Source organism: Lagopus leucura, unplaced genomic scaffold (genome assembly GCF_019238085.1).
Source record: "Lagopus leucura isolate 7727_CA_CO unplaced genomic scaffold, USGS_WTPT01 Super-Scaffold_100033, whole genome shotgun sequence".
Lineage (NCBI taxonomy): Eukaryota > Metazoa > Chordata > Aves > Galliformes > Phasianidae > Lagopus > Lagopus leucura.
The window spans coordinates 5,238,062-5,259,738 of record NW_024962282.1 but is presented as its reverse complement, the minus strand read 5'-3'; the positions used below and the strand labels follow the sequence as shown (position 1 = coordinate 5,259,738).

General features: G+C 39.6%; 2 protein-coding genes across 8 annotated transcripts in view; one reads left to right on the top strand and one right to left on the bottom strand.

The window, feature by feature from the left end:
• Positions 1-12,455, top strand: part of PPFIBP2 (PPFIA binding protein 2) — a 75,646-nt gene extending 63,191 nt beyond the window's left edge. For 5 of the 7 annotated variants that reach the window (XM_042881891.1, XM_042881890.1, XM_042881892.1 and 2 more), the window contains 11 exons: positions 1,287-1,319; positions 1,862-2,000; positions 2,542-2,670; positions 3,228-3,378; positions 3,546-3,657; positions 4,323-4,411; positions 5,410-5,538; positions 6,185-6,310; positions 7,127-7,315; positions 7,717-7,887; positions 9,475-10,136. In XM_042881891.1, the coding sequence (XP_042737825.1) occupies positions 1,287-1,319; positions 1,862-2,000; positions 2,542-2,670; positions 3,228-3,378; positions 3,546-3,657; positions 4,323-4,411; positions 5,410-5,538; positions 6,185-6,310; positions 7,127-7,315; positions 7,717-7,887; positions 9,475-9,615 (1,409 nt within the window). In that variant the 3' untranslated portion in view covers positions 9,616-10,136. The other 2 variants (XM_042881889.1, XM_042881896.1) reach the window with 1 other exon arrangement.
• On the bottom strand, positions 768-20,981 carry LOC122185789 (NADH-cytochrome b5 reductase 2). The gene is made up of 10 exons (XM_042881897.1): positions 20,894-20,981; positions 20,670-20,816; positions 20,159-20,231; positions 18,329-18,435; positions 17,200-17,329; positions 15,717-15,800; positions 14,956-15,041; positions 14,128-14,227; positions 13,271-13,472; positions 768-1,991 (listed from the first exon to the last, which is right to left on the bottom strand). The coding sequence occupies exons 1-9, from the start codon at positions 20,906-20,908 to the stop codon at positions 13,300-13,302; spliced, it is 915 nt and encodes a 304-aa protein (XP_042737831.1). The 5' UTR covers positions 20,909-20,981; the 3' UTR covers positions 768-1,991; positions 13,271-13,299.
• Between the last annotated feature and the right edge of the window lie 696 nt (positions 20,982-21,677).

Sequence of the window (21,677 nt, the reverse complement as noted above, 5' to 3'; positions counted from 1 at the left end):
AGCAAACCAACAAGGGGAAATAGCACACTGTGTAACCTGCTGTGTTACATGAATGGACTGAGCTGTTCAGATGATTCAGTGAGGAAAGCTCTGCTCCTTTAACAATACATAAGTATTTTAGATAAGTTTGCTAGAGAATAAAGGCTGGATTTACTTTAGAGCATTTGTTTTTCTTTTTGCACCAGATGTTATAATTTGCAAATACCAGTGGCAGTGTAATGAAGAGACTTTTTGTTGGTTTAGTGTTTTTTTTTGGAAGGCAGCGTTCTTAAAAGCCAAAAAATCTATTACTGAAAATTAGAATTTTTGGTGATCCAAACATATTCATATTAGGAATAAGGTCCTCTTTTTTGTCTACTTGCAGTGATCGTGAGCTTGTTGATGCTTTCTTAAAAAACAAGGAAACAAAACCGCACATTTATGCTAGACTGTATGTTAAAAAAGAAAAGTCTCCCAGTTCCCATCTCGCTACATTTTAATGTGTGACATTTTACAGTATAACCAACAGTAATGTACACATTTCAGGGAAAAATCTGTTTTGTTTTAATTGTTGTGGGGTCACAGTTGTTTGCTGGTTTGTGGATTTTTTTGGTGGTGGTTTTTTCATTTGTTTGGTAAGGCCACATGGTCCTAAGACCACTAAGTAGCATAGCTTAAACACTTCAATAGATTGCTGGTGGATTGTTTTGTTGGTTTTTGTTGGTTTTTTTTTGTTTGTTTGTTTGTTTGTTGTAGTTTTTCTGTGATCACAATGTTGTAGATCCTCATTAATAGTCAGCAGATAATTTATTGGCCATGCTATTAGGTCTTTTACATGCAGGATCAAAGGATGGGGAATCTTGTAAAGCAGAATGTTATTCTAGAAACAAGCAATGAGTTCTTAAAAAGCACTGAATTACCAGAGTCTGGTTTGTTTCTTCCACATGCAGTAAACTCATTATACCTCCAGTTCTGTATTTCACAGAAATTTGATGTGGTTTTAGACATTGTTTATTTCAGTAGTATATGCTTGATGTGTTACAGTTGCCAAAGAATTGATGAAATATAAATGATCATTCCTATCTCTTTGACTGGTCCAGGATTCCTGGGGCTTGTGCACACCAATGCACAATCCCTTTGATGTCAAGCATAACAGCTTCTTTTCTTTTTGTTTCTGCTTTTAATAGCTTACTACTTACTCTAGCTTACTACTAGCTTACCACTTTGCTCTTCTGTAACTTTATTTTGCTGGTGATTTATATCTTCTTTGCTTCTTCATCTGACTTTCTGCTTCTTGGGACTGGAAGATCGCATCAGGAGTGTCAGTGCACCCGTGCTAGGTATCGTATCCAAACAAGATGCAACTTTTAACGTGAATTTTGCTGCTTATTTTTTCCTTTCCTTTTTCCCTCCCTTCGTCTTCTCTGTAAAATACTGACACTGAGTGGGCAATCCAGACTGAACTCCTTAAGTGTAATACTGAAATGAAAGAAAATCTTTAGCTGTATAGCATTCAGATGGGACTTTTTTTTTTTTTTTTAAAGATATTTATTCTTGGTCTTATTTTACTTTCACTGAAGTCAACAGTAAAATTCCCACTGATTTTGATGGATGAATTTTGGTATTAAAAATAGGAAACGCAACAGCAGATCAAGATCAGGAATTAAGGTTTTAAAATACACTGAAATTACAATATTATAATACCGTTTTCTTGTATCAAAGGTACAACTACTCTTTTTTTTTTTTTAAGATTATTTTTATACAAGAACATTTTTATAGCTATCTGTACTTTATTATATTTTTTAATTTAAGTATTAGTCTGCCGTATAACAACCCTGTCACATTTTGTACTAATTATTGACAATTATTGTTGTTAACCCAGGAGAAACAGAGAACATGGACGGTACAGTAGTTTCAGATGATCTTTCACCTCTTTCTTTGGGAATGGATTCAGGTCCACAGTCTCCACTGTCTCCAGAAAACAGAAAGAGTCCAAAAGGAATCAAGAAAATCTGGGGAAAGTAAGATAATGTTTTTTAGTTCCTCATCACAGCATTTCAAACTGAGAATTCATTTGGTTCTCATGAAAAGATACAGCAAGAGTAAAATAAAATTCAGGAAGAGGAGGGAAAGCAGCTCTCTGATTGTACGGGTAGTTGTGTCTCTTTGTATACACGGCTGGAGGAAAGTGGATGGTAAGGTTCAGAGTGCCGTGCTATTGGAAGAAATAATATGTTCTCCTGTGTAATTATGCTGACAGTTGAGAGTACCAAGTTTTACTGTGTGCCTTTTATCTACTTCAGAACTGCAGCCATTTACAAGTCTGACCTCTGTGAATTATTATTTGAGTTGAAGGGTCATGGCTGCTTTGCAAAGCTTTTCTTTCTTTTCTGAGATAAGTCTAGACAGTGTTTGCCTGCTCCTTCATCAGCTGCTGCCTGAATCAGATGTTTGTGCTCTACGGGGAGATTAATACAGTTTCCAGCTGTCATTATAGTTTCCGTATGAAACACTTTGCTGCTGGACACTAACAGTACTGTCTTGGCGCTCTTGTTTTGAAAGAATAAGAAGAACTCAGTCTGGTAACTTCCCTGCAGACGATCTGGGTTTGGCAGAGTTTCGAAGGGGTGGTCTCCGTGCAACAGCCGGACCTCGGTTATCCAGATCAAAGGAAACCAAAGGCCAGAAAAAGTAACATTTTTTTTCTTTTTCTTTTTTTTTTTTTTTACACAGATTATTATATGGTATTGTTAAATATACTGAACGGTAAAATGTTCCTTTCGTGAAATATGCATTAACATACTTAATTACACATGGAATTCTACAACTGGAAAGAATTTCTCTGGTAGAAAGCATAACCCAAGCGGTTTGCTTTTCTGCACTCCCTCAACTGCAGGTAGCAGCAAAAAAATGTCTTCAGAAAATTTCTCATCATCTCCTGTAGGAATATCTGCAGACATGAAGATTCAGCAATTACCTCTTTCTGTTCTTTCCCATTTCTATTTGAAACTTTTATCCTTCTCTTCTTGCCCTGCTGCAAATGACCAGAAAAAGAAGCTGGGCAGTCAAATTAAGAGGATACTCGTACCACAGCATGTATTGCAAGAATGGCTGCTAGAGCTGATTACTGCACAGAATAAAGCGTGCTAGAAACTGGCCTGTAGTATCTCCTCTAGTTTGCGATGGTCTTTCTCATAATTTCCATTATCTTTCCTTTATGAATTTCAAAGAGTTCTTTTATTTTTCAGTGACTACAATGCTCCATTTGCTCAGTGGAGTACTGAAAGAGTTTGTAACTGGCTTGAGGACTTTGGTCTTGGGCAGTACGTCATTTTTGCCCGGCAGTGGGTGACTTCAGGCCATACACTGTTAACTGCGACGCCTCAGGACATGGAAAAGGTAATATTTGTACCTGTTTCACTTAAGCAAACTCCAGTTGCTTCTGTATAACTAGGCCCCTACCAATAACAGGCAGTTCTACATTTTTGAAATGTTTTCATAGATGTTTAATGAGATGAAGAGGGCCAGAGGCAAAGCAAACTATTTGTTAATGGTTATTATTACAGGAAATGGGAATAAAGCACCCACTGCACAGGAAGAAATTAGTTTTGGCCATTAAATCAATAAACACAAAACAAGATGAGAAGTCTGCACAACTCGATCATATCTGGGTGACGCGTAAGTGAAAAATTCTTCAGAAAATTTTGTGTTTCTTTACTATAGGGAAATAGCAGTCAAAAAACGGAAGTATTTTCAGATCAATCATCAGATGAATTTTTCTCTCCGATAGACTGTATGGTCTTTCAGCACAATCTTAAGTGTGTGCACTGGGTGGAAAATTTAATAAATATCATGTAATAATCTGATGATGGCATCCACATTTCACAAATTGTTCCACAACTTTTCTTCCATCTGAACGGTAGAGTTCCCACGGAAAGTTCATACTATAAAACTGCCTATTTGAATGTTCAGAACAACACAAAAATCATCATTCCATGAGATAACTTGTCCTGTTTAAACTTAGCGCTCTTAAAAAGATGGCTGGTGACTGCTTAAACATGCACGTGTCTCAGGCAGCCCATCCTTCTTGAGGGGGAAGGAATACAAATAGGGGTGAGAGGTCTCAGTCTAGCAAGAGCTAAATTACACTGCAGAAAGTACATACTTAAAATACAGCAGAGGTACTGTTGACAAAGCTGGCTGTTGGCTGCTGGGAAGTTCCCGATAAGAGGCTGTCCTTTGGAAAGTGAATAGGTAGAATGAGCTACTGGAGTGCCTCAGAGGAAGCTGGCTTCATTCTCACTGATACAAATTTGGATACACCATTGTTCTTCTATCTACAGGCTGGCTTGATGATATTGGTTTACCTCAGTACAAAGACCAGTTTCATGAGTCCAGAGTCGATGGGAGAATGCTGCAGTACTTAACTGTGGTAAGCTAAAATAGTTTTTTGCCAAACTCTGAATTTCAGAGTGAGCAAAGAATTACAAGGTTGTTTTTTGTTTTTTGTTTTTTTGCAAACCAGAAACAGTGCAGGTAGGAACTTCTATGTACTGTTTAGTGCAAGATTACCTGTTTTATGCACCTTAGGACTAGTAATACAGTGTTACAGCTGACTTCTGCAAGACGTTTCTCTTTCAATATCATACAAAATAATTGATGGTAAAATGACCTATTTTACATACAGCTTCTGGAATGTTTTGTTCTCCTCACTAAGTTATCAACAACATTAGGTAAATTAAAGGTAAAGAACAAATCCAGTAACTTGTACAGCTCTCATCAAATTAGCAGCAAACAATACAATACATATACCCATTATGTTTACTTACAGAAACATAGAATGGCCTGTGTTGAAAGGGACCACAATGATCATCTAGTTTCAACCCCCCTGCTATATGCAGGGTCACCAACTACCAGACCAGGCTGCCCAGAGCCACATCCAGCCTGAACTTACATGCCTCCAGGGATGGGGCATCCACAACCTCCTTGGGCAACCTGTTCCAGTGTGTCACCACCCTCTGAGTGAAAAACTTCCTCCTAAAGGAAGTTACTTGTACAGCTTCCCTGCCCAGGTTTAGATAAATGTTCTTGTATTTTCATCACAGCACAGTAACATAATTTAGCAGTAGTCAAAAACAGAACCATGTCTAAGCTGCTTGCAGAACCTTTGCCACAGAAGTATGATCTCTACTGGTCCATGCCAGGTATGAGTTGCTAGCTTCTGTGATCCCACTGCAGCATGATCAAAAACTGTCCATGAGCCTTGGTTTTATTTAACTGGCTATAAACTCTCCTCCCATTTTTAACCATGTTAATATGGTACAATACTATAAACCAAAAACTACATACAAAGCTTGAAATCTTTCTTCTTGGCAAAAGTACTATTTTTGAATGTATTCTGTGCTGCTTAAAAGACTCTCTCCTTTACAGAACGACCTTCTCTTTCTAAAAGTCACCAGTCAGCTGCATCATCTGAGTATTAAGTGTGCCATTCATGTGCTGCACATCAACAGTTTTAACCCCCACTGTCTACGCAGACGACCAGTTGAGGAGGTAAAAGTATGTTTAAGTAACTTCATTTATGCAAGCACTAATTACTCTGTTATTATACTCCATGAACAATAATACCTCAATCACAGCTTTTAGGGAATTGCCTCTAAAGCAGAAGCTGTGTTGCATTCCTGTTCTGGAATATAACATGTCCTCTCTGATAATAAAAACCTGCTCAGTTCACAAGTGATTGAGCTACTTACTAGTTGAATCTTATGCATCTTTCTTTTAAAATTACTTTCTCAGTTATGTTAATTCAACTTTCGAGCAAATTATTTGGAATGCTCTTTTTTGGCTTCCTTAATTGAATTATAAAAGACTGCATATTGTTTTCACTCTACCTACCAGAGCTTATTCTTAGTGATACTATGACAGCCTTGTTAATAATGTTCTTCTCAAAATGTTTGGGTTTTTTTGCATTTAGAATGTGTACTCTTATTTTAGAACTTGATGCTGTACATAGGTTTAATCTGTCCTAGACTAATACATACCACCAGATTAGAGGATGTTTAAGAGATGCCTTGAACAGAAAGAGGAAATGCTCCTCTGTGTTGAGAAGGGAACAATGTTTTCATCTAAACTCAAGATTCATTTTGTGAACATGCTGTGACAGACCAGGCTGTATTGTCACCATCTTTTCTGGTTACTTGAACAGAGCAATGTTTCACCTTCTGAAGTGGTGCAGTGGTCCAATCACAGAGTGATGGAATGGCTCAGATCAGTTGATTTGGCAGAATATGCACCAAACCTCCGAGGAAGTGGAGTGCACGGTGGCCTCATTGTAAGAATTCTTTTTAACATCCTACTACATATCTATGAAGAATTGACAAGACTGTATTGCAAACCTTACTTTATCTTGTTCTGGTCACGTAGCAAGAAACACAAGTGGACATTTGCAAAATAAAAGCATGATCAGGCATTTTAAAAAGCTTCTGCATCTGTACATATTAATTTTACAAAAGAAAATTTAAATAGCAAAGCAACTGTTAAGATATCAATGCTGAGCTGTGTATGCTTAACAGTAACAGTAGTACATTAGAGAACAACAACCTGTACTGTGAGAAAATTACTCTATTGCTGAGTGTCCCTTGGAGCAGCTTTAATAAAATTATGCTAACACCCTGCCACAGGAAATAACTGTTTTGAACTCACATTTGTCTTGCCTGAAAAGAGTTTTTCTGATCCAAAATACAGCTTGTAGCTTAGAAAAGCCAAGAGTTCTGAAATACTGTGATGCTGATGTGCTGCAGATTTTTTGAAAAAAATAAATAGAAAAAAAATTGTACTAAGATTAAGTTTGTTTTTAGAATAATAATACAGTAGTAAAAAAAAAAAAAGAAGAGCTCAAAAATCCCCAAAGCAACCCTGTTGATGATAAATATAATTTGGCATTTGTCTGGTTACACTCTGCATTTCTTAATGTCTAACTCCACACATTTCCTATTCAAACCTAGTGAATGTCATAATACTGCTGACTTAAAAATGTCTACTGTGGACAGCTGGAATGAAGAAATCCTTCTGCTAAGGACCATAATGATTTACTATTGCAAATATTTAACCATATTATTAAAAAAAAAAACAAACCCTATCTTAATAGATTCTTGAACCTCGCTTCAACGGTGACACACTGGCAATGCTGCTGAATATTCCACCTCAGAAGACCCTACTGCGACGCCACCTAACAACCAATTTTAATGTATTAATTGGGCCAGAGACACAGCAAGAAAAAAGGGACATAACGGAGTCAACAGCTTACACACCTCTGACCACCACTGCCAAAGTTCGGGTATGAGCTGCTTTTCAAAACAAGATATTACAGAATCTCAGCCTTACTCCTTCACTTCTCATAAAGAAAATACAGGACATACATATGTGAGTGGGGAAAGATCTGTTCTAGAAGCAGTGCTACATTGTTCTTAACTCTAGATACCAAGGCATTTAATTTGCAGTTAACTTTTAAAATTTGTTTCTGAAATGAGCATGCAATCTCCTCTTTTCTTTGAAGGGAACTTACTTGAACTTACTTAAATGAACTGTAACTCCCCACTTTGTAAACAATTCAATGTATACAGTTCTGAATCTATTTGAAGAATTACAGTACCTAAGTAAATAAAAAGGAAAGGATATTGAATGTTTAAAGAATAACCTTATTTTTCAGGTTTAATACTTGCTTTCTTTTTATTTTAGCCAAAGAAACTTGGATTTTCACATTTTGGAAATTTAAGAAAAAAGAAATTTGATGAATCAACGGACTATGTTTGTCCCATGGATACAAACCCAGGTGCTACAAATGGTACTCAGAAGAACTACACTGGATACAAAGGCCTTAGTCCACTCACTGATAGGGAACTGGATCAGGTGGGACAAACAGACTGATGCCATTCTCATCTCATCCTCTTCCTGCATTCCAAAGCTTGCAAATAATCAAATGTTAGCATATAACAGTATTTGCTGTATCTGCATGAACTCATTGAGAAAGTACTGGCTATGGACACTTGAAAGAGTTCTATACTAAGAATGTCAAGGTGTGTTTGGTTGTTTTTTTTTCCATCAACATAACAATGAACTCATTCATCTTCAAGCCCTTTTTCAGGAACCTGACACCTTTACACTACCACAGTCAGTGTATTTTGGCAATTAAGGTAGAGGCTGCAGTAAACAGAAGACTTTTGTACTTTCGGCTTTCATAACCTGAGTATGGCACACACCTTTGTTCTTTATATGGGCAGTTTTTAATGTGATAAGTTTATTTGGACTAATTTGTACAGAACTATCGAGTTATATATTAAAGTACAACTGGATCATATATTTCTAACAGATTAATCAAGGATTCCAACTGCATTATTTCATTATGTACATGGGAAGTAGTTAGGCTTAAACAGTAGACATGAAAACAATGGCCTCGGTAATGAACAAAATTATTAATAAACCAACACTTAAATAATTCACTTCTGTCATTTAGTAGTGAACTGCTTAATGAAACTGTGTCCAGACATTGCATAAATGATGAAAATTAAAACCCACCAAACTCTACTCTACTTTGCTGTTGTGTAAAGGAATGTAAACCCTGAAAAATGGAGCTACCAGAGGCTTGTGTGGACTTGACAACATGCAAGACCCACAAAGAGGCAGCTGGGGTACACCCTTCTAATTCCTGTGACCATAGTGAAACATTTTAAACTCAGTGAGAAAATGGCCACAAAATTGCTAATCCTGTGGAAGTCATTCTGTCATTTGCATGGTTTACTGCATCTAACATCTCATTTGTTTTCATTATCTAACTGTTGTCTTTTTTAGTGTGCACCGTAGTAAAAATCCAGAGCTGCTCCTACATGGTGACAGTAGTAAGCCCTGACAAACAAATATACACACTAATTTAGTACTGATGTCCATTTACACAATTAAGAGTTGAAAGGAAATGCATTAACTCTGACAGCTTACAACACAGAGCTATTCAAACATTACAGAAATATTCTATTTTTCACTAGCAGAGTGGCCTTTAACTTAAGCCTGATTTCTAGTGTGGTCACACAGCAAAACCTCAGTGCCCTAGTACTGATAGCCTTTTTGTGTAAGCAGAGGTAGGATTGTTATTGCTTGCCTATGGAGGCAGCTCTACTACTGGAATTACATGTTTCGTCTTCTGGAAAATATTACTCTTGGCTGGTAGTTATTTATGCTATTCCTTTTCTTGTCTAAATTACAGATCAGGTTCCATAAATCAGTTCTCTTAATCAGGATTTAATCCTTTGTTAATGCATTTTCATACACTCTACAGCACGGAGACATTTTTATTCACATGCAACTCGGAAATGTGCTGAAATTAGCTTTTAAAACTACAGCATCTCCCTTTGTCAAGGCAGAGGTACCTCCCCATGATGCATGTACAGTGAATAACATTGCACATACTGTCTGAATTGAATTAGCTGCTGAATACTTTTACAGATGGAACATTCAGAAGGAACAGTAAAGCAAATAGGGGCTTTTTCTCAAGGCATAAGCAATCTTACGGTACGTACCAATTTTATTCCTTTTGAAGTCACAAATGTAATCTGCTACAACTCAGTGAAATTCGGGTATTGCTAGTGGTGGTTAAGAGTAAGTGGGTCACTACTCTTGTTATGCACCTCCTTTATAGCTTGGTTGCATGCTATATGCATGCATGGACACTCAAAAAAAAGAATCACTTTTACTAGAAATTAAGTTTCACTTCAGCATCTTCTAAGTTTTCACCAATTTATCTCTGTGACACAGTAAGAGGCATCCCTCCCAAGGACTGGCAAAGAGGTAAGACTTGAAGATGTACAAGAGAGAAAATATCACAGGGAAATAAATAACTATGTACTCCTGACTCCATGTTGGTCCATTTTTGTTAAATTAGTTAATTGACTGCAGGTGTACGAACAATGCCACACATCTGTGTGAAAATTTCTACTTTTGCTATTTAAAGCAGCCATTTGGGAGATTCCAATTTAATTTTGCATGGCTCTAACCCCCTCTGTTGTAAATCTGATCTCATTACAGTTGGATTTCTCTAAACTATAGTTATTTCTCTAAACTATGGACGTAGAGTAGACTATGTCTACTTGTTTTAATATTGCTGTGATTTTTTTCAGACAATGTTAAGCCAAGATGAAATGCTAAACGACAGCAGATTTTTAACACCTACCTTAGAAGACTGGAGATGATATTTCAGCGTGACCAAGACCACTAATACCTCATGCCTGCCTGGGGCAGGCCAGGAGAAGCCTGATGCTGTGGTACAGAAAAGCTTTACCTCTTTTCCTCTAGTGACACACACCACATAGTATTTAGTATTGCTAGCAAAGCAACACTTCACAGGTAACTCCTCTGCACTCTTTCCATATAATATAATGTAAAAGAGGTGCTGAAAGAAGTGCTACACAGTTGTTTTTTATGCAGAGTCTGGAAAGCCAGTATGTTTTACCCTTGTATTTTATCGTCTTTTACATGGTATATCTATGTACTGCTATAGAAAAAGTCTTTTGTATATATTTTTTTAATTTTTATAATTAAGTTGTAATGCGGGAATCATTAATATTCTATTATACCACATGGACTAATCAGAGCCACCTAGCAATTCAGATGTGCTGGCAAGCACACCTGTCATGGCTCACTATTACTGCAGTCATGCCAGAAATACTTTGCCATAGAAGGACCCTCACCCCTTTCACTAGAACATACCCTGCCCTTTTTTGTTGTTCAATAAGCATGGTTTAGAATAGGAAAAATAAAATGTAATTGTATCCAACCAAGCCCTTGCAGGAGAGTGACAATCAAGATGGCTTGTTCACAAATCTTTAGCTAACTCAAAGCACAATCAAAATAACTAATGCAAAATAATTAATGCAAAATATAACTAGAATACTAGGATGATGCTTGCTGTACTCTGCAACAAAATTTTCTGTGTGATTGCTTTAAATTGTAGGCCTTGAAGTTGAAGTGTTGATAGGGCTTTTTCTGTAATTTCCTGTTTTGTCTAAAATGGTTAGTACTGAGGCACATGTGGAAGCATCAGGGTGCTCATAAGCCTTCTGAACAATCCACACAATTCAGAGAGAACACTCAGCATAATACCTGGTTGATATAAGATGCAGCACAGTTTTCAGGAAGACAAGGAATAAATTATAAGAGCTATAAGAGGTTAAAGCTAATTAAACATATGCCTGTAAACAGCCTTTAGGATTGGAGCTGGTAGTAGAAACTGTAATATTTGCATAAGAACTGGTCATATTATTTTACACTTTCAGTTCTTTCATTCCAGCTACAGGCAGATTTTCACATAGTGTTTTATTTAGCAGTGGGAAATCAATACTATTGCCTGTCACATGTAAAACATGACTAGGGCACATCAAGGACTATAGTAAAGCAAACTTGTTTCTTTTGACAAAATAAATCTGTAGCAATCACGTGGAGGTAGGTAAGACAGCAGTACTGTGACAGGGAAATGCAGCTTCTGCCTACTTACACAAGGGGCAGTTCAAGGGTGAAAGTGCTGTGTTCACAGCTGCAAATGCTTGTGCAATCTGATAGCACATGCCTTTTATGTATTAATAAGGTAATTAATAACTAACACTGTATCTTATACAGAGAAATGCCAAAAAAGAAATCCGTCCAACTGGAAAGAAAAGGCTTTTTATGATTATGCATGGTTTGCATTACTTCCTCCTTTCTTGCTGCGAGATGTTGGTTTATCTATTAATATAAGCCCAAGGGTGGGCTACTCCTAGCCACAAACCTTCCAAAATAAATAGCAAATCTCAGGTGCTGTCCAGAGCATGCCCAAAATGTTAAAATTAAGGCCGATTTTTTTTTTCAGTCACTGAAGAATTAAGTAAATAAAAATCCAAAGGAGCGATATGTGAATCTGCACATGAACAAACTAAACATGCCCCCTCTGATCTGGCAATGGAGTAGTGCAGTCAGCACTAGTGTGGGCATATACTAACAGACACATGAAATACCCTGTCAGATTAACTGATCAAATTCATCCTAGTCATAATACTATAACAACTGCTCTGGCAGGGGCAGCCTTAGTCTCAATGAGCTATTCCAAGCAGCTTTCCCTTTTTCTTTTGAGGGAGTATTTATAACTCACTGTAGTGTTGTGCTAAGCTTGATGTGAATATCTCCTTTTTTAATATAGTAAGAAATCCTAGTTATAACACAGGCGTACATGCCTACATCTTTGACTGTTATGAATAAATTCTGAATATTCTTCTATTACTTCCTGACTGGAATGATTCTAACAGAAACAGAGGTAGCTGATCTCTTATCAGTGACAGAATCACAGTTGTGAATGTCTGTGACTTCCTCTGCATTATTACTGCAACTTCACTAAGTCAAGCTTTAACTACTAAACGATTGATTTTGCTTCAGAGGAATTAAAATATTTAGTAAGCACAGTTGTTTGCAACTGAAGAATCAAGTCTACTGTCTTTGAGATTTTTCAGACCTTACAGCAATTGCAGCATGAACTAATTCCTGAAAATGAATATGCAGTACTGCATGCACTGATGACTAAAAATTCAATGCTACATGATAAAAATACTCAGACAAAGTACAGCTGAATGTAAGACCAACTCAGCAAGGCTTAAAATAGGAAGGAAGAAGCCGTGCTTTCTCTTAAGCAAAGGGAATGGCCACAACAACAAACACTCAGGCCATCAGAAAACAGCATGATGTTACAGAATCCTCCTCAATAACTTCCACATGAATGAGAACTACTATTACAGTAATAAGCAATTACATATTACCTAAATTTTGATTAGATGCTTTTTAGTGACATACTGTTGGCATTTTGTTTAAAGTCTTGTAAAGGGCTGCAGAACAGCATTTTGAGAAAACACTGTTCCTTGTTCTCACCTTCACCAGAATGAATTAATTACTTACAGAGTGCTCACATCCTATTCCAGTTTTCACAGCCCTCTCCCAAATACCATATCCATGTCAACAAACAACTCATTTTATCACTGTCCTGCTTCTGAATTTACACACTTTTTTCGTTAGAACTGCAGGTGTAACACTTCATATTAACTTATGAATTAGTTACTTCCCACATAATTGAAAAATAATTTCACATTTCTTAGTAGTCAAAGGTCACTGTGAAGTTAAAACTCACAGAAATTAAACTATGCCATTAAAAAAAACACACACAGAATTAAGAAATGCTGCACAGTTACATACCAGTCGTTCCTGTAGGAAAATATGCAATACTTACTTAAGAAAAAGAGCTGGATGACATCACTGTTAATAAGAAAATGTCATGCTCTTGGGATAGCTGAGTTTGTCCAGGTTAGGCTGACATGCAAACTGAATCATAGGTGGTGGCCCACACATAAGAATGAGCGTCTCACTGCCAGGAGAAGGGAGGTGGGCTTTAATCATGTCTGCAGTGACAAAGCCAGAACTGTACTTCCAATCTGAAACAAACACATCAAACTATTAATCTGACTCTGTACAGTCTGAAATCTCTTTAAACTGCATATGTTTTTGTCACAAAGTAGCTGAAGCTATGCCACCATCACTGCAAGCAGACAGGGACCCATCTCTCACTTTGCTCAAACCCTGTGGTTCCTTTTAAAGAGGACAGTAAGCACATGGATAACAAGAATCTGGCTGAAAAGGGACTATACAGACTTTCAGACAAGAATGCCTATGAATAAATGACAGCTTTAAACAAATTAGATATCAGCCAGGAATAAACACGAAGAATAAATCAGGCTTTCTTCCAGGAGAGAAAGGTCACCCAGGACAGCAGTACAGGGGCAGATTATTCAGACCTGTGCTACTCAACACATTTGGAAAACTCTAGAAAGGACCGGTAAGGTTACAAGCTCGGTGATGACAGCAGTGTTGTTACAAAAGTGAAAAAGAAATGCTAGGTGGTTTCAAGGAGCAGTATCATTGAATACCTCTGCTACTTTAAGTGAACAAAGCATCCTTTTCTCCCCACTATCTCAGTGCACAAAGATATGTGCTTTAAACTGATTTATCAACACAAAGATACTGCTGTTATGAAAACAGCAGCAGTTTTCACAAGAGCAAGCATACGTCCAGTGTGTACCAGTAGCCTACCTTGTGGAGGCTTGTCCAGTGTATACCAGAGCGTGACCTGATCAGGATGCTTCTTAGCAATGTCTTCTAGCTCAGCTCTGAGCAATATATCCTTTTCTGTCTGCAAAACAACACTGCTATTTAGCTCTAAAACACCTTAATATAGCCTCTGCTGTGAGCTTACCTAGCGTGCAACAAGACAAATACAATGGTAACTCATTCAAACTTTCCCTTTGCATGACAGGCTACTATCATTACAGATTAAGAGCTTCCAAATATGAGACTTAATAGTCACCTAAACACAATTCTAAAGATGTCAATCTGAACAACTTCTGAATCACAACTAGCTCCTGTTAACCCTGGTTAACAGAATTAAACAGAACAAAGTCCTGTTTTCTTTGCAGTCAGTCAAGGAGTAAGATTAGCAGGAGCAACAATCTGTTCACAATTTATTCCAATACAGGAATTATGGAGTATGAGTGAAACTATGAGCCATCTTCAAAACAACTGAAATATCACTGAAACTACAACAGCACCATACAGTATTGGTAAATAGTTGCAAATACTTTTCTAATTCACTTTCTCCTTCTTAAATCATTTTAATCCAAGACAATACAATAGAAACTTATTTAGTAACTACTTTCTGGTCCTATCTATGCTGATCATACTAAATATGCCATCTCAGGTCACATTTTGTCATACACATTCAGCCAGAATTACAGATCAGACAGACACTGAAAGATATGAAGCATGTAGAGCAGTATTTTCTGTGTCACAGCAGCTTCAAAAACTTAAGCCAGCAAAAAAGGCAGGCCATAAAAGGACAAACGGATGCATCAGCACACTTACCTGATTAGCAAAAAGAAGGTAACATTTTGTAGAGTCCTTAGGATCACTTGTGATATGATGGATCAGCTGCAACATAGGGGTTATTCCTGTTCAAAACAAAGCAGTTAAAAATGCAAATATTTCAATCTACATAAAGCTGCACTTTCAATATTCTTGCTGCCTTCACTTGGTCTTCAGTGCAATGCAGATTCAATGCAGAAGTTGAAGGGTTTTTGTTATTTCATATAGATGAAGATTAAAACAAAACCACAGTGCTTGCGTTCTGGGGCTTTCATCTGTAGTGGATGTGATAAGAACACTGATTTCACCTGCAGGATATTCTCCTAAAATATTTTTTGTCATTGACATTGGAGCTCTGTGTAAAGTGACTTCTCTGAGGTCACACAGTAAATTGAGACTAAAACTACAAAGAAGCTGCTAACCCTCAGCGCAGAGCTCAAGCTGCCGGAATGCTTCAGTGTCACCAAACACTCATGTATAAAAAGAAATACAAGTTAGATTCTGATCATAACAGGACTCAGAAGAGAGGAGATCCAGTAAGTGCACAACTCTTAAAACACACAACTGACTCAACACTTCAAATATGTTCTTTATCCCAGATGGATCCAAACACCAAATACATGCAAGCAGTGTGAAAGAGCAGCTTAGTGCTCATGGAAGCGCTCTGCTGCCAAAGTATAGCACATTAGACTCCTCCCAAGCATCCCTGAAGACCGCTTAATTCTCCAGAGTGACATTTGCTGTGATGAGAATAGTTGTACCTGTTCCCCCAGCTATCATCCCCACATGCTTTGCAAACTTCTTCTGTGCTTCAGACTTCTTATCAGGCTTGATCAGAAAGGTACCTAGAAGAAATATTCAAAACCTATAGACACGTTAACTCCTAAACAAAAACAGATGCAACTTCCATGGGAATACATTACTACTGCCTACCAATCAATTAGGGCAGATCTGCTGGACATGCTAAATGTGCTCAGCACAGCATTGAGTGTAAAGGCTAGAAGCCTTTGCACACTCTGAGCTTCATCTTGCCAGCTACCCAGCATCATTTGTGATCGACTCAGGAATTCCCTTATCACTGACTACATCACTCAGCAACTGCAAAAGCTGGTGATAGCTAAGGGTAACCATAGCCTCGACAGAAAAGTTTATTAGGCCACCTTCATCATCTTCATTTACACCATGGATCCAGCCATTTCTGTGTGTCCACTTTCAAAGGAGTTGTATTAAACCAGCATCAAGCAAGATGCCACAAAGATAATCAAATCCTTGCATCCTTTCATCAAGAACTTCATTTCTGTCTTTTGCTTTCAGTTAAGGAGATCATTGTGCTGCTTGCAGTCAGTTACGTGACTGCCTTTACTGTCCTGTGATAAGACCTTGCTGATTTCTGCTCTACGCCTGAGTGCATCGTCACTTTAAAACTGTTACAAAACCAGAAAGTTTGTATTCACCCAAGAGAAAAGCCCAGGAGAAGTATAATACATAAAAGACACTGGACATACTCCAATAATCTTTAAAGAAATCTATAACTAGTAACCAGCTCTCCTAGCTACTACTCTTCACAGCAACCAAATCAGAGATGAAAGAACGTTTGTAAAACATACACCACTCAAGTCCTCTGAGATGTAACTGATTCATCAGTGTATTATTCATTGTAAAAGGCCATGATCCAGGGAAGTGCTGAGCACTGCTTCCCCTGAAGCAGGAATATTAAGTGCACAGTGCCTCTCAGTCAAGATAAATACAAAATCCTTTGGCCTTTTACTAGCATCTTCAAAGAAGTTTATTTCTTTGAATAGACGACTTCCTCCCGGCCAGTTCAGACCCAGTTCAATACCTAAATGGAGCTGGCTGGCAGTTAATAAATTATTTAGTAACACTGCCAAGATTTTCAGAGGGCATTTGAGGCTACAACCTGCCATGTATCTGGAACATCTCTCTCCACGTCCATATCCGAGGGATTTCCAGTGCAGCCTTCCTAGTAAATATGCAACAGCAGATCTTTCAGATTTAATTATATGGTCCCAGGAGTAAGACAACAACCAGCTATTACTCTGCAAACACGAAGTACTCTTCCCATCATAAGCAACTCTGATGGGCTTTCGGGCAAGATCAGAAAGCGTAGATTTTCTCTTCCTACTTTTCAAAGTAGTTTCTCTGCAAACCACAGTTTATCAAACGCCTCTGATAATAACTAATTAAGTTCCTCCCTTCTGCTCTCCCACCTTTGTGTCACAGTACCTGACCCCTTGTAGACAAGCAATCCATTTGGCCCCCTGAAGTCAATAACATCTCCAATCTTCATGTTGTCTAGGTACTGGGACATCTTCCCACCTTCTGGGAACTTAGGATTCACATTTTTGTAGTAAACCTATAAAAACAAGCATTTCTATGACATCAGCCATTAGCTTTCATGGAGTCAGAATGATATACTGAAGATCACAGCACTGCAGGTCTGACATTTACCATTTGGAAGAAAGATTGCAACAATTCTTTGTTCAGTTACCTGTCATGCCATGCAACAGTAAGCAGACTAAGTAAGTAAAACACCCTATGCAAACAGCCAGGCTAGTTAGAACATGTGTCAGGCACATTATGCCCTCCTTTCACCATCTCTCCAAAAAGAACCTTACGTTACCCCCATTTTTGTAAGCACCCCTTCTGAAAATAGCATTACTGCATCTTTTCTTGCTGTGACCTTTCAGTCACATGCTAGCATTTCAGCCTTTCAAGATGCGTGATAAATATTAAGTAGTTAATAACCATTCACTGTATATGTAACGTGAAGAACAGAGAAAACAAAAAAGCCCAGATTTTTTTGCCTAAGTGCAAAATGTCTTAGAAAACAACTGGAAAATCCAGACCTGGGATCAAATCATCTAGCATCCCCTAGTTTATAAGATTTTCCTTGTTTCCTTATCCCATTTTCTCAATAAGCCCATTAGCACAACTTCTGATGCTGAAGACATATAATTGCTCTCTCTCTCTAGGGTCACAAAAGACAGTTCTTACTAACATGTTCCTTCTTTCAGGTATCAGCAGTGAGTACTAATAGCAGCATAAGGCAGCCTGAGGGAGAGCAATTGCTATTTGTTCATTGCAAACAAACAAACAAACAAAACCCAAACGAACAAAAACAGAGAAGTTCTTGCAGTACTGTCAGCTCTCTGCTCCATCTCCCTCACCTCTACTATTTCTCTGTGACATGCAACAGATACACAAGTCATTATTCGTGAGCAGGTGTGAGTTTGCCATGCAGTCATCCTATCTGAAAGGCAACCAATTAAAATAAACTCTATTTCACTAAAATGAAATAGTTCCCTTCTTTCCAGTAAGCAATTCATCTGTATTAAAGGAAATTAAAATTTACCTTTATAATCAAATCAACATAACCTTTTGTCTCATCACTGGAAACTGGGGTATAGGCTCGGATCACCAGATTGCCATTGATTTTTGCAGAAAGGTAAACGTGTTGGCCTATGGAGAAAGAATTACAATCTAATGAGCTTTTTTGTTACCTGGTTTCAAAATATTATTTGGCAAAGACGACAAAACAGACAAACATGTACTGTAAGCCACCAAGCACAAGCAACAGTGGAGTTAATCTTTACAATGCAAGTGGAAGATAAAACATGCAGCCTTAACCACTGCATCTAGTTTGGAAAAATGACCTTTAAAAAGCTGTATAATTCATTATTGTTTTCATGGCACACACATGCACACGTATTCTCAGGCAGTTCACCTTCAAATAAGAGCCAACACAAGAAGCGCATATTTTTCTACAACCACAAGAAATTATGGAACTGTATGTATTATGGAAAGGGTAAATCTCTCTTAGTTCAGTTCCAGGGAGTTCTTGTTATGCAAAGGTTGCTATAGGTAATAAGCAAATGGCCCAGGCTAGAAAGTTTGGTTTTCACCAACTGATGTTATTTTGTGTTATCCTGTGTTGTTATGTATTCACACCACATCTGTATTGCTGGGAAAAAAAAACAAAACAAACCAATCTTCACAGCCATAACTCCTATATTTTTTCTCCAGTTTACACAGCTTGGCTGTAGAGGGTACCTGCCTTGTAGGATGCTCTGTTCTGTATTTAGATTTGGTATTTAGCTAATAAAAACACAGCATTTGCTGCCACCCAGCTCCACAAGCAGCAGCATTGATCTGTACTTAAAAACACAAAGCAGAAGCAGCAGTAGCAGACTTTTAGCAAAACGATCTTGGTAAAAGTAGGAGGCAGGAATCCAGCCCATACAATTCCAATATCATATTCCTAACTTCTTATGAATGAACTCCAAACAAAAGGCAGCATGTGCCAAAGCATTTACAATTTGCCAATTTAACATGGTTAGTTCAATTCCATGTCCCATATGACCCTAAAGAGAACCTGAAGAAAGACTGGTGGTTGATCAGGTGCATGCAAGAAGGACATGCCCACAGCACAGAACTGGAACTTGTGCATACAGCAAGAAATCTGCCAAACACAGCACAATACAAACAGGGCTCCATCTGCCATATCAGCCAGCAACACGGTTCTGCATAAATTACCATTAATTCAAGGTCCAAGGTTCAATGCCATCGCACTTTCAGAGTACGAGAAAGAAGACTGTGCCAATCCTAGTCTGAAATGAATTTCCCAGTGCAGAAAATAAGCCAAAGCTGTACACGTATCTGTGTCAAAGCTCAGTGCATGCACAGAAATGGCTCTGAACATTGCAACATCTTTGATACAAATTTCCACTGGGATTTGCATGCAATCGTTACAGTCTTTCCAGGCAGAAGAATTCTATTCCTTATCCGTGGGTGTGATTGCAGCTGCCAAAAACCTGAGGACACCTGACAAACTGAAGCACCAGAGAAAAGCAGAACAGAAGTAAGTCGTATTAAAAAGCTCAGAAGGGTACCTCTTTTGCCTGTATCTTGAGCGGGGTTAATTTCCTCAGACTGGTTCAGTTTCACCTGCATTTCACCTTCTTGTTCTGAACTACACCACACCATGTAACACAAGCAGGACAGAGCACAAAGAAAATCTGAAATGGGACTCTTTGGGAAACCCAGTTGGCACTTCCTTCTGACATGGCAGCTTCCAGGTGCAGCTCTCAACTCCAGCTGAGCTCTGAATTCCAACACAGGAACTCAAGATCTTAACAATCCTCATTCTCAAAAATAGATGTATTTAAATGCTGTAAGTATTTACCTACGGGTAATCCTAAGACATGATCTGGTGAAGGGAGCCCAAACCGGAATTTCTTAGTGTCATGGCTGATCTCCTATTTAAAAAACACGAAATTCAAAATGAAGCCAACACACCACTGCTGTTGATTTCAGCTCTACCCCACACTGTGAGTTAGGAGCCCGTTCTTTGTTAGCACGCAGCCAGGAGCCAGCAAGAGCAGCTCAAATAGCTTTGCAAACGAAGTTTAGACAACTCTGAGTTTTAGGATCAAGGAATTGTCCCCTTCAGCTGCACGGCCCCCCTCAGCACCCGCGCTGCCTATGGTCAAAGGTCGGGCAGGGCAGGACAACGCGAGTTGCAGAGCTACTCCGCGGAAGCCTGGGGTTTAACGGAGCTCCAAGGCAGGACTTCAAGGCACACAGCGAGGAGCCCAGCCTTGGTGGGAAACCACCGCGCCGGCAGCGACCCATCTGGAACGCCGCTCCGCCCCGCGTACCGCAGCCCCGGGACCCGCCGCCGCTCCACCGCTCACCTCTTTGCCCACCAGCGGCAACGGGTATTTGGCCTGCGGGTCCCGCAGCGTGACAGGGCGGCCCGGCCCCCGCCCCGCCCCTCTCAGCAGCAGCAGCAGCAGCGCCGTCGCGGCCACCGCGGCCAACGCGACGACCGTGGGGATACCCTGCGGGGAGAAGGGCAGCGGTCAGGGAACACCTGGTCCACCCCTCGCGCGCACCGGCCCCGCTCCGGGCCGCTCACCGAGAACGGCTCCATGGCGGCGGTCACGGCCGACAGGCGCACCGACTCTCCCGCTCTCCGCCCGCCCGCCTCCGGGCTCCGCCTCGCAATGCCTCGTGTTCGTACGGCGCTTCCCGCTGGGGTGCGGCGGGGCGCCTCTACGCGGCGAGCGCTCACCGCTCTGCTCCTCCCACGTGCCCAGCAGAACGCAGTGGGCAGCGCGGGGCTTCCGGCCCGCCGCCGCGTGCCGCCGCCTGCCTGCAAAGCGACAGCAGTCAGCTCCTCCAGGCCAGGTAGCGCAGTGCACACTGTCGGCAGACAGTGGGGGGTTCACAACCAAAGATAGCAGCTTTTTGTTTTCATACGGAAACATCCTCCCTGAAGTCTGTAAATTCCCTTCCATGCCATGTTGCAAAGAAGACATTTTTACTTACACAGAACAATACAAAAGGTGTACGTCCAGGTTTTAAGCACTCGGGGAGCCCTGCTGACATTTTACAGCAGCAGTCTACCTTTGGATTGCAGGGCTCAGGGAGCTCTCCTGCAACTGCTAAGGAATTGACTGCAGGCAGAGATGCTAGCGTGGTCCCTGTACAGGGGGGTTGTAGGCAGGGCTGTACGGGGGGGAAGAGGGGTTGGGGAGAGGGGGTCCACACTTGGATTTCATGAGAACAGCTGAAGGGAGGTGAGGCGGAGATTGAGGAGTGGCCTACTTAGAAAAGGCGGAGATTAATTAATTAAGGCGTGGCTTGCTCGGTATAGGCGGGACTTGGGAGGGGCTTGCTAGAAACGGGGCAAGGCTTTC

Excerpts from the sequence above, each read along its gene's own strand:
- LOC122185789 (XM_042881897.1), bottom strand. Across the intron at positions 18,436-20,158 it reads TGTCTTAGGATTACCCGTAG|GCCAACACGTTTACCTTTCT; the intron begins GTAAATACTTAC and ends CTTTCTCCATAG. Across the intron at positions 13,473-14,127 it reads ACTGGACAAGCCTCCACAAG|ATTGGAAGTACAGTTCTGGC; the intron begins GTAGGCTACTGG and ends TGTTTGTTTCAG.